This window comes from Rhinolophus hipposideros, assembly GCF_964194185.1.
Source record: "Rhinolophus hipposideros genome assembly, chromosome: 11".
Classification (NCBI taxonomy): domain Eukaryota; kingdom Metazoa; phylum Chordata; class Mammalia; order Chiroptera; family Rhinolophidae; genus Rhinolophus; species Rhinolophus hipposideros.
Window position 1 is genome coordinate 76064235 of NC_138057.1, and position 12890 is coordinate 76077124.

Sequence of the window (12890 nt, forward strand, 5' to 3'; positions counted from 1 at the left end):
GAGGGCCCCACATATTTCCTAACAACAGCTCATTACCAGAGATACTGCTTGTTTTAGACCAAACTTAACCATCTTCCCACACAAACCTTCTGTTACCACTGTTTGTTGTGAGGGTTTTTCCCCCTCCCCATGGCTGATTTCGAAGCCAACTACAGATCGCCTGTGCAAGTTGAGCCATTCTTTGTATGTATGGAAGTCCAGAAGAACCATTTTTAGCCTCGTTCTAAGGTGGGGCCTGTCCATCCTGACGAAGGGTGAGCAGCTCAGGCCCGGTGGCATGGTGACCCCTCCGAGCCTGACTCTCACCCCTCCTGGCTACCCTGCTGAGGCCCCTGGTTACCAGCAGGCCAGTCCCCCCCAGGAAGCAGGACTTCCACAGGGGCGGGACCTCTGGGCTGTGAAGATGAGAAGCATTGCGTTTCCCATCAGGAGCAAGGAAACGATGAAGTGCCTCATGTGTATTTGGGAACAGAAGCGGAGTGGGATGTGACGGTGTCACGCAGATGGAGCATATGACACCTGTGCAGTTTATGTAGATTTCCTCAGTCAGTTCAGGGACCGCTTCCCACCGAACCCCCGGAGCCTTCCCTGAGACAGTCTCCGTGCCTGGCTGTCCTGGAGCCTGCACCGCTCTAGAATTTACCCCCAGTCAATGGATCAGTTAGCAGGTCAGCAACAGGAAATGAGGTAAGCTGGGACTTGATGTCTTTTATTATTTGGTAAATGATTGTAAGTATGTTCTCAGTGCAGAAAGGGAAAGAAAGGAACTCTGCCCTTTCCAACTCTATCTTGTGTTTTTTTTTAAGAAACTTGATCAGAGTTCTGTGTTTCGACTTTAGCGAATGAAGATGGGCACAAGTGGTATTTTTTGCCCTTACTGAGAAACCAGGAGGGGAGTGAGAGTAAGGAGAGACGTCTCAGTTATTTTTCGTGTTTTTTTTTTCCCCTGAACTGGTTTGACTAGTTTCAATCAAAACCAAACAATTTGATTTTATAATCTACCACTTTCTTGTACCACTGCGAGTAGCCAGATACAATTACAGGAGAATCGCTGCTGTCCTTTGAGGGAGTGTCTAGGCTCTATAAAATCGCTAATTCACAAGCACTTTTGTAGGTAAACATATATTATAAAAAATAGTGCCTTTTTACTTAAACTCTAGTGATTGAGGTCTGTTTTTTTCTTCCTCACACTCCAAAATAAGAAACCAGTATTAAAGCCATTAAATATATTTATAACTTAATAAGATACCAGTTACTCCCCAGAGTCCACTGGTCTGCCTAATAGCTAATATTTATTCATGGAAGCTACAAGCTGCTTCTAGAACTACCCCTATCTTGTTACTTTGGGATCAGCAATGCTGTGATAAAACCTCCTTTTTTAGGGTTTTCTGAAAAGATCCTCAACTGCACAGCCCTTCACTCAGTGGACAGATGCCAAATTGGTAAAAGCTGCTAAAATTCCTGCAGGATCTGGCATAGAAATTGTAGGCTTTAAAGGGACAGCAGTGACCTTGAACCAAACTAGAAAGGATTAATTTTTACCTCATTTCTATAGCGTGTCATGATGTGTAAAACATCTTTTGTCTACTCACTTAGGAGATATAGAGAATTTTTCTTGGACAAAAAGAAAAATTTAACTGTAGTTCTATGTACTTACGGGGCTCTGAACACCCACTCAACCCACTGAACACCACACCTACTTTAATAGGTGTGAGAAGAATTGGGATTATGGACCAAAAATAACAGCTCTAAGTGAAGATTCGTTGCACGCTTAATATGTGCTAAGTACTTAACGTGCATTAACTCTTTTATTTCTTATGAAAGTCCCATGGGGTAGAATTTTATTCCAGGCCGCCTCACGTAGCAGGAAGATGACAGCTTCCTATCCTGTCGGAGAGATGTTTTTCCCTGCTCTGGGGAAACCCCTCTCTAAGCCCTTACTTACTGCTGGGCCAGCAGGGCTGTCTGTGTCTGAGGGTGAGATTTGCGGGCGGTCCTCCTCCACCTGCAGGGCCCCGAGCATGGCTTCCCATGCTGGGGAGCACCAACCTCGGCTGGATTCGCATTCTGGTGCCTGTAGGTAGGTTGTTGCACTTTGCTCTGGAGAAATAGGGACTCCATCCAGAGACTGTTCCAGGCCTGGCATCAGCTGCTGACCCTGCTTAAACTTCGTGGGTTCAGGAAATACATGTAGAAATGAACCCAGGAATGGAGAGCCCAGTGACTTTCAAACTGGTAGAAAAGTTCCATCAAGGCCTACTCCAAGGAATGGGCAGAGAAAAGTAGCATGACCCCACCTGACCCCTCTGACCAGAGCAGCTTTAACTTCCCGTGGTACGCCGACCACCTGCTCCCTCCTTCGCAGAGCTCCCATTTGCTTTCGTGGATTAACTCCATCCTCACCCCCACCTGCAAGGTGGGTGCTGGGGCCATTCCTGTCTAGTAAGGGGACTGACGGCAGAGCCAGGGTTCAAACCAGGCGGCCCGAGTCCCTGGCTCTGCTTTCTGGTGATTTACTTGCCCCAGGGTTCAGAAGGTCCAGAGGAATCCCCACTCCGTCTGCTGGTGCTCTGAGTCTTATATTTTGAAGTATATAATCTAGAGGGGAGTTCCAAAGGTCAAGGGCTAATCTGGGCCCCCTGACCATTCCCCTGGTATTTATCTCCAGGACGTTGTGGGTCTTGGCACCAGCAACACCTGCTTATCTCTGGGTTGGTGGGCCCAAAGCAGGCCACCCTGTTCCCATCGGCCTCTGGGACAGCCGCTCCCTCATCAGAGCCCCCACTCCTAGCGTAGTCTCCTACCACTTCACTGATCCAGGCCCTCCTCCTTCCTAAACATCTAATCCTGTCCCCTCCCGTGAGCCACCTGACGGGAACTTAACTCCTCAGCTTGGCATCCCGGCTCCAGCCTGGTATTAGCCTACTTGCTCATTTTTGTCTGCCGATCCCCACTTGGGGCCTGGCTGCTCTCCTTGTGCTTCTCTGTGTCTTTGCCTGGATGATCCCCTGGAAGATTCATCTTCTCTCCCATCCACCCCTCCCTAACCTTTGTCTTCCTGGAAAACTCCTTAATTGTTCCAGGCTCTGCAAAACTAATCTCTTCCCTGAGCACCTCGGACAATTCTTCACACCACTCTTAGTGATACCATTTTAGTTTGAACTTTGTCCTGCTGTGACATTTGTTATCGTATTGTAGTTTTATACGTACCATCTCTTCTTCATGTACACCCAGGTCCCCTGTTAGACAGTGAGCTCCTCAGAAACAGGAACTGTGTCTTCATTGTCTCTAAGTGGCCGTTCCTGGCACAGTCCTGACCCCCAGTCAATAAACAAACACTGCTGAATTTTTAAAAAATAATAATAAGTGCAGATTTTACTGTTCAATGTTTACCCACCAGTTACAGCCATGGACTTGTTGCTTCTTCAAAGACTTTTCTTAGGCAGTATGGGCACCCAACAATCTATGAAGTACCGTCTTCTGACTGAATGTCTTCCAAGAATTGCTGAAATTGACTGTGAGCTGAGAATTTGAGATAAGCATAGGTCCTCTTTCCTAAGCCAAATGAAAGATTTTATATCTGAGTAAGTACTTAGCTGTAATACTGGGTGCTGGCTTACTTAAGAAGAAAAGTCAGGCAGAAGTGGGCAATGGGATTTAGCAAACAGTGATTTCTGGTAGAGAAAAGTCAGTGTCTGCCTCCAGCCAAAATAGCAGTAGAATAACTCACAGTTGACAACTTGCTTTGGAAGCAGAATAAACTGAATTGCCACACTCCTCATGAAATGTACCAGCCCTATAGTGAAGAAAAGTGACTCATTTTTGTTGTTAATTTCTTCTAGAAGCCTGTTCTAGAAGAGGGTATATTTTCAGTGAGATTTTGGCACAGTCGAAAACAGATGGTTACATGTTATTTGGTGCTTCATGTAATACTAAAATTTGTGGCAATTGATTAAGGACCAAGAGTGGCTTTGGACAACATTCAAATTGTGATTGTGCCTATCTGAGCTTTATGTAACAGTAGAATCTTGTAGTCGGGAAACAGAATCTGGGCTAGACAACTGGGGGGATTACGTGCAATATAAACAGTTGGTCTCTTGTGAATCAGCTCTGAGGGAGCGTGGCATGAGAATTTTCTGACTATCTGAAGTAAACCGGGCAGCAGTGAGCTTGTGACTCACACGAGGAACTCTGCCGAAGAGGTGTTAAGCAGTTCTGCTGGGAGTGGTTGGTTCCAGGAGCATCTTAGGTTTGCGTCTTTTCAAGTAGAAGGGTCATTGTTGAGTAGTGGAAAATTTTGCAGAGTTCCCCTTTCAACATGGTAATAGTTGATCAAGAAAACTTCAAAATCACGAAACACTATTATAAATTCAGTAATACTTAAATGCATTTATATTTATTCTTCAAAAAGCATAGTTGAAAAGTATGAAAGCAGACGTGGGGGGGGGTCTAAAAAAAAAGTAGCTTTCTATCCCTTTTTTCATTCATTCTCTCATTTATTGACCACTAGCTTTGGCCCTGGGCTGGTGATTAGCTTCTTCAGAGATTGTGAAAAACACTCCAAGAGGCAAAGAAATGGATAGGTCCTTTGCTGTCTGTGTCACATAAACGGCTAACCCTTATGAATCCAGACCTGTAAATAAGATACAACCATCAACTTCAAGAGAGCACTGCTTAAACCAACTTAACTGTGGATGTTAACCACGACATGCTTCGCTGTGGATATGGTCTAAGCCACTGAGCTTAATTAATTCATCTGTAAGCCAAGACTCAAGTTATAGCCATTTCCTGTAATAGCCACGTAGCTACCCTCAGTCTCACCCGCTTTTCTGGGTTTTCAGTTAACTCATTACCGTCACCCCAGGAGCAAAAGAGGGCAAAACTTCCCGATTAGTGATTCCTATTTCTGCCTCCTAGGATTTTCCCATCCCCCTTTTCGAGTAGAACTCTTCTTATTTGTCTGCCATAGTTCAGCACATTGAATTCACAAGGACAATATGGAAGCTACAGAATAAATCAGTGACAGGCCCTCAAAGAGCGCACTGTCTAGTAGGCAGAGTCGTGCTTTCCAAAACAATATAAGAGCCTAATAGTACGTGCTGTTCTAGGTGAAGGGCATACAGCAATAAATACAGCAAAAATCCCTGCTCCCCTGGAGTTCCCATTCTAGAGGCAGAGAAGACTGGTCCCTCTCTCATGCTAATGAGAAGTACCACAGACTCACAGGAACAGGAAGACTGGAGGTGGGTGGGAAGCCTGCCTCGTGCCATCAGTGTCTGAAAGGATGGGTGGAATTCTGACCTACGTGCTGTGGGTTGGAGTGAGGAAGAGGCCAACCTTACCCAGAGGGAAAAGTATTCAGAAAGACCTGGAGGTGGGGAAATGTGGAAGGAGCTGTGGAAATACAGTTGGGAAGGATATACAGGTTGGGGGCCAAGTTGTTACCATGGTAATGGCATGAACTACTGAGCACTTACTGTACGCCAGACACTATGCTACATTCTTCACCTATGATACCTCTTCAGATCTTTATTACAACCCAGCTGGAAAGACAAGGGAAAACCGAGGCTCAAAGAAGTTCAGTAAGTGGCAGGGCCAGAATTCTAAACTAGGTCATCTGACGCTGAAGCCCAAGCTCATGACAGTGACACCATATTGGTGCCCAAGGTCATGCAGTGCCGCAGGTCTCAGGCTGAGGAGTGTGGATTTAATTCCGTGGGTGAGGATAAGAGCTCAGGATGATGAACCCAATGGAAGGAGGTGACCTAGGATGTGTTGTTGGTGCTGCCTTTCCGACATGGCTGAGCGACAAATACTGGCCTGGCCAACGTGGTGTCCTGGGTGTGGAACCACCCAGGATGCCTAGAGGGAGGTCACCACTGCCCAGGTAGGCCAAGTTCAAGGTCAGTGATGGAGTGGGGCCATACTATCAGACTCCTGGTAGCCTAATGAGGGGCTGTGTTAGCCTAGGCATGGTAGTCTGAGAACAAGAATTGCAGAGGCTCCTTCTTAGTTTGCTTTTCTTCCATGGGATTTTTGCCTCCACCTCTGGTCACGTACCCTCCAGTCATGTGTGCCAGCCAAACACCAATCAGCAATTCCTTTCATGTAAATCAAAAATTGCTCCACCCAGGTCCTCAAGAATGGGTAATGCTCACCCTCTTCCCACCACGAAGGTCATGAGGGAAGGACAGCTGGCAGGGAATCTGAAGACCCCCGTCCCCACACACGAGTCCAGTTCTGTAACGCCTTGGAAGGTGGCTGTCGCCACCCAGACTCATTCTCTCTCACCTAGATTATTGAGCCAGCCTGGTCGCCCACTCCACTTCATCCTACACACACCTGTCAACCTCACTCTTCATGTCACCAAGCTGCTCTGTTACCTCCAGGGGGTCTCCCCTTCCTACCAGAGTAGGTCCAAACTCTCCAGACTCTAGGCTTAGACTTCCTTTCTGGTGTTTTTCACTGTTTCTCCACCCTACCTATTCTACTCTCCAGCCCAATCCCATATTCCTTGAACTTGCACCCCACTTCCCTCTCTCTGAGTGTTACTGACGTTCCCTCCGCGGAGGACGCCCACTCTGTCGTCTGCTCCTGCCAGAAACCTGCCCATTAGTTCTGCCTAGAATAAAGGCCATTTCTCATGCCACCTCCTCTGAGAAGCTTCGCTGTTTTTCCCGTCTCACTATCATCTGTCCTTCCTTAGAGCCCCCATAAAGCTCACGTTGTGTGTCACGCTTGCAGGCATCATTTGTTTACATATTGCTAAGATCTGTGAGGACCAGAAGAGTGTGTCTGTTCATTACACTCCTATGCTCCTTACGGCACAGCGCCTGGCACCCAACAGGTTTCTCAGTTGAAATCAGAATAGTCTCCTGCGGTCTTTAGGAAGGTTTCTGTGTGGCAGCTTCAAGGTGAGAGACAGGGGAGACCCGAATACTCACTGAGATAAGAGACATCAAATTCTTATTCTGGTGAGAGCTGAAAATGTATGAAACTCTCCCATTATTAGTTGTAGTCCCTCTTGTAAATTCAATCACACAGCAAATGCAGATTATTTTTGTCTTTGAACCAGTCACCCGCAAGCCAGGAACTGCTTCAGAAATTACTGGGTGTTGAAGGTTGTTCCGTTCAAGTGGCTCCCCTCATCGGGACTGAAATGTGCTGACTCACGGAGGGGACCCTGCTGCACCTCCACCAGCCCATGAACAGCGGTCACAGCCTGAGATCAGGAACCGAGCCCTGGTCTCAAACCAGATCATATACAACAGTCCCAGGGCCAAGCTGCTTCTGCTTCTCCCAGTCTCCCCACCCTCTTTGCAGATGGAGGCCAGTGATAATTCAGCAGTATTTTACTTCTGAACTTAGAAAAATGACTAGCATGGCCATCTTTAAAAACAAAGTCTCTTCTTGTTCTCTAAGTAATCCATCAGAGTCACAAACTACCCCTTTCGGATGTCCACACTCCCCAAATCCCCCCTGCCTTGGGCAGGATAAAAGTCAACTTCTTATTCTACAGAATGCCTGGGAGGCAGCTTGTTCTGTGATCAGAGTGGCACTTGGGGGAAATTCTCCAACATGGAAGGGTGGCCTCAGAATCTGTGGTTGGGAGCCCCTCCCCAGATACCACCCTTATCTGCTCCGAGGGAAACTTACATGTTCTTAGATTTTCTCCAGTCCGCAGCTGTACTTTCCAGCAGCTCTCAACAGGATCAAGGACGAGACCTGGATGAGAGCCCCTGCCCCATTGGCAAGGAAAGGGAAGTTCTCTCTAGGTAGAGTTTAATGACCCCTATGGGCACAAGAAAGCTGGGCACCGTGTGTTATTTTTTACCTCGCTCTGTGAGTTAGTTTAAACTTAAAGAAATGTACACAAAAGTTTGCCTCATCATTGCGTGATTCAGTCTTGGACCTCAGGATTTCCTGCTGGCCACATGCACTTTTTTTTTTTTAATAACTCAAGTATGATCGAGCATAAAAGAGCACAAATCATAAATGGGAAGCTCAATGAATTTTCACAAAATGAATGTACCCATGTCACCAGTACCCAGATCAAGAAACCTGGGGCTCAAAATTCCCCTCATTGCTTGTCTTAAGATTAACCTATCCTGACCGGTGGCACCACCGATTAGTTCTGCCTGTCTCTGAGCTTTGTATCAATGGGATTATACGGCACAGACGCTTGTGTCTGGCTGCTTTCACTCAATGTCCTGTCCCAGAGCTTCATGTGTGTCATTCTGTGTCATTGTAGGTCCCCATGCTCATTTTTAATTCATTTGTTCTTTAAATGGGATGGTCCCCCAAATTGCAGCTCCGCCTCCAATAGAGTACATACTCCACAGCAGGCCATTGCAGTTCCGAATGAGATTGTCATACATGTCCTCATCCTGCTAGAAACGGCATTGTCATCTCCAGGCATGTGACAGGAGCAAGGGAAAGCATGAGTGTTCGGAGAGATTCTTGAGCCAACAGTATGGCTAGAATTCTATTGAGCAAAGAAAGGGCCATGCTGATACTTTGGCTTCCAATTCGTTCTCCTGAGTTTCTGAGTCCCTTGAAACTGTCTTTGGAGTGTGCTTTAGAATTCAAGAGGGAATTTCTGCTGAGGAAGTTTAACTGGAGGGGGTGTAGAGGCTTAAGTACCAGAAAAACTTAAGGAAGAGCACCACACATTTTATTGAAAGGAATGGCTGTCCCATGGGTGGGTTTCTGGAACACCTTGTTAGGACAGTATTGTTGATGTGTTGATGGAGGAGAAGTTGGACTCTCCCACTGGGGGAGAGAACGCCATCAGTTACACATGGCCCTTAGCACCAGGGGCACTGATGATGCTCGTTTCTTAGAGGTAAACTGCATGTTTTTCAGCTCTGGGAAAAGGCAGGGTGAGCATCAGTTTTGCGAGAAGGTGGAGTGAGGACCAAGGAGGGCTGGCATGGTAGGGGATGGTCTGCCTACAGGCAGGGCGGCTGGAATGCTGCCCACTCAGGAAGCTGTGTGAATCTGTATTCCCTACTTCTGAGCCATCTCATTCTAGTGGGAGCCAGTGGGATCCTGACCCCTTTCTGTCCTTCCTTTGTTCCTTGTTTGGAAACATGAGCACTTGCCTTGTGCCCAGCTTGGTGCTGGCACAGGACCACAGTGAGGAATGACACAGAGTCCCTGCTCTGTCACAGGAAGCCCTGACAACAGGAAATGCTGGTGACTTCTAAGACTTGTGAGACAGCTAGACAAGGCCCCTATGTTAAGCGGCTTATGCCTACGGGACAGGTCAGCAGCTGCCCAGGGCTCCATGTGCTAACTCCCAGGTAGCTGGCTATGATGGAGAAGCCTCAGCAGGAGAATAAGACGCATCCTAATAGGTTGGCGCAAAAGTCATTGCAAACACCGCAATGACTTTTGCGCCAACCTAATAAACCCCAATGTGAACATATGAGCGACTGGTTTTCACGTGTTGATCATACAAGAGGCACTTTGTAAAGTGCTTTAAAGTCGTTATCTATCTCACTGTACTAGTCCCAACAAGCCTTTGGGATCAGAACACTTGTTATCTCCATTTTACAGATGAGGAAACAGACGTTCAGAGAGGTTAAGCATCTGAACTTTGTTCAGTGAGTTTTGACCATGGAAACTGTGTTCTTAGTCTATTGCCTGAACAGAAGTCGAGCCATCGGTAACAAGACTTCAGGGCTAGAAGGTCTGCCTAAGGAGCCAGAGCCGAGGAGCATATCCAACTCGGTCAGAATCCCGGGAGCTCAAGGAGAAGGAAGCAAGAAGGAGCTTCAAGGACGAGGGGAATAGTAGAGGTTACTCACTCATCAGAATGTCTTGTGAGAACTGGAGGCAGGTGAAAAAATAGGAAGTGTTACAGTGTGAATTGTCAGCTAAGCCAGGCTTCCAAGCTGGGAAATAACAAAGGTGCTCTGGTTCCAGCCCGGAGAAGGGATCCATGCAGAGGTACTGAGATTCTCTCAGTGCAAACGAGCATTTTGGATGAGTTTAACCCACTGACTAGGTAGGTGACGAGTGCCAAGACTCCTGGGTGTTCCGCAAGGCTACTTATTTTCAGAGAGGAGAAAAAACGGTATCTTACAAACCGGGGCACTAAACATGAAGACAGGGCCAAGATACCCCAGTCTTCTTGAGTCTTGACTGACAAGGAAGGGGTCTTCCCCTTTGAACAGCCTGTTCTTCAGGCAGATTGGGAGGGAGCGAGGGAGGGAGGGAGAGAGGGAGCAGATCAGTCGAAGAGTTTTTCTCATTAGGTGGCCAGAGGCAAAGATGCCACAGCGTTAAGCTCACTGATGACAGGGGAGCCAGATTGACAGTGTCGGGTGGGAGGAGGGAAGGGAGAGACAAAGCCGGGGTGCACCTCCATGCCATGCTGCCCCCTGCATTGCTTCCATTAGCGCCACCCCTCCCTTGTTAGCAGCTCCTACTGAGTCAGCACCCACTAAATGCCAGGCTCTGAAAACCACTGTACCTCTATTATCTCATGGGATTCTCGTAACAACCATCTGGGCCAGGTGCTGCTACCACGCCCATTTTACAGATGAGAAAACCCAGGTTCAGAGAGTCTGGTTACCTTGCCCAGGGTCTCATAGTTTTTACCGTGTGGCCCTGTCTTGGAAATGTGGGGCAAGAATGCCTAGTGATGGTGGGAGCACTGAATCTGAAAACAAAGCCAGCCCAGTTCTGGGCCAGAGATGGTGGGCAGGACTACAGAGCTGAGACCAGGGACAGAGGGGACACAGGAGCTGGGGAGGAGCAGCTCCTGGAGGAGTCCAAAAGAAGAGGACTGATCAGAGCAGGACAGGTTCCCAGGGCTCAGGCAAACCCCAGCTCCAAGTCAGTAGAGAGGAAGAGGAAGGTGGGTGCTGTGAGCCGCTCCTCACTCTGCAGCTGAGTATCCTCTAATCCGATATAGAAGTAAGGTAAGAATTTCAAACTAGTATAAGACTCTGTCATTGGGTGATGCCTTGTCTTCTCCCCTTTTCCCTTCCCTATTTATTTTCCCATAGCCCCGCTCCCCATATAACATACTATGCATTTTGTTAGTTTCTGCCTCTTTCCCTAAGAGCATGTGTGGTCCTAAAGGGCGCGGAGTTTGTTTTCCTATCCACTGCTATGTCGCCAGCAACCAGAGCAATGCTTGGCACTTAGTTGGCACTCAATAAATGACAAAATATGCAACCGTAATATCATGACGGGGTCTCTCAGGCATTGCCCAGCTGATCGGCTTTGGACATGGTGGTCTCACCTCTCCCACGGGGACTCCCTCTGTCACTGACTTGTGCAGCATGAACAGGCAAGAGGAGATGCCCTGGGACTCTGGGAGTCCCCTGCGGAGTGCCTCATTCATGTTCAGCAATAGTCACAAAAGCAAAGGTCATGGTGCTGGTTCACAAATGTTTACATTGCCCAAAACTCATTACACCTCATGACATGAAGTTGATCAAAAGAAAAAGAAACAAAGATGGACTCTCCTCCCTCCTCCACAATGCTTGGAACCATCCCACAGCTCCCTGGGGACTCTGTTCCCAAAGGGCTCCTCTTCATTCTGATTCTCTTGTAAGGAGGGAAGGACTAAGGGACTAGCAGGAAAAGAGATTAAAGAGGCACCCTCTTCCCTGATCCTCATATTCAAAACCTTTTAGTGAGGCTTTCAAACAATCAGATGCCATGACTTTTTATTTTTAACCAGCTCCTGACTCAAGAGAGTGCTGAAGTCATGTCTGAGGCCAATGGAACTATTTGCTCTAGGGAAATTTACTTAAGGGAAAAAGGTTCTGTCTCCCCAGGCATCTTTTTAAAAGTCTTAGTCATCAAAGTCATCCTGCAAAGCCCTCTGACTTCTGAGTGAAGGGGAGCAATGTTTCTGGTCTAATGTTTGACAGACAGGTTGTTGCCTTTACATTAAACACACGTGACGGTGTGAATGCATGCTCCATTGAAATCCAAGGCATGCCTGGTCGGTTCATGCCGGGTTTATAACACTTAGAGCACTGTCACCTTTTTAAACCAGGCTAGATCTTTGCAGATGTCTTCACTTTACTGAGTTTAGTTCGACATCTGCGTATGAGAAAATGTGGGTTACGACAGTCCACTTTGAGACCTATCTTTCAAGAATGCCATTGATTCTGAGACACACTCTGGATTTGTTGACCATGTTTGGGGCAAAGAACACAACCAGACTAAATGCATTCATTGATTGTAAAATGTCTTCTGAGTCCAAGAATGTTTAAATGTGACAAGAACACATCCTTTATTAAAAGAGGAAATTCAGTAATACTCGGCCCCATTTTCAGATGAGTAAGAAGTAAAAAAGATTAAGTCATTCACCCAAAGCAACCCCAAGGATCCCTCCATTCTCTTAACCGGAATACAACACTGCCTACTACAATGTGTATGAGTGTCAGTATGAAACTTTGCGACTCATGGCTTTGATGAAAACAGAGGAAAATGTACTGGGCCAAAAAAGTGGCCCTCTATGTATTTGTGTACCCTCTCCTGGAGTGTAGCCACCATTTTTGACCAGGTTGGTGTGTCTTCTGCAGGAACTGGGGTTAGAGACGATCCAGGCTTTTGTCCTGAAAACCTCATTTTTCAAATGAGAATTCCTTACAAATGTGAAAGGGCTTTCTCTTCTCACCTACCATCCTTACGGGTCAAGGAAAGCGTCAAGATAGGGGCTGGTCAGGTCCAAGAGACCATTTACACAGATGGGGAGACTCAGTCGTAAGGCAGCATGCAAGTAAAAGCAGAAGAGAAATGGGGGTTCATTCTCTCCGTTCAGTCATTTATTCATTCTTTGTTTCACTCAGCAAATACTCACTGCTGCCCATTCAGTAGCAGGTTCTCTGTAGAGCGCAGAGAAAATGGATTAAACAGCC

At 47.1% G+C, this 12890-nt stretch overlaps 1 protein-coding gene across 1 annotated transcript in view; it reads left to right on the forward strand.

Moving 5' to 3' along the window:
* The first annotated feature begins 498 nt into the window (after window positions 1-498).
* The window catches only part of ZBTB34 (zinc finger and BTB domain containing 34), a 40926-nt gene continuing 28534 nt past the window's right edge, over window positions 499-12890 (forward strand). Inside the window, exon 1 of the mRNA XM_081067244.1 lies at window positions 499-687. Within this exon, the coding sequence (XP_080923370.1) occupies window positions 653-687 (35 nt within the window). The 5' untranslated portion in view covers window positions 499-652. The remainder of the gene's footprint in view (window positions 688-12890) is intronic.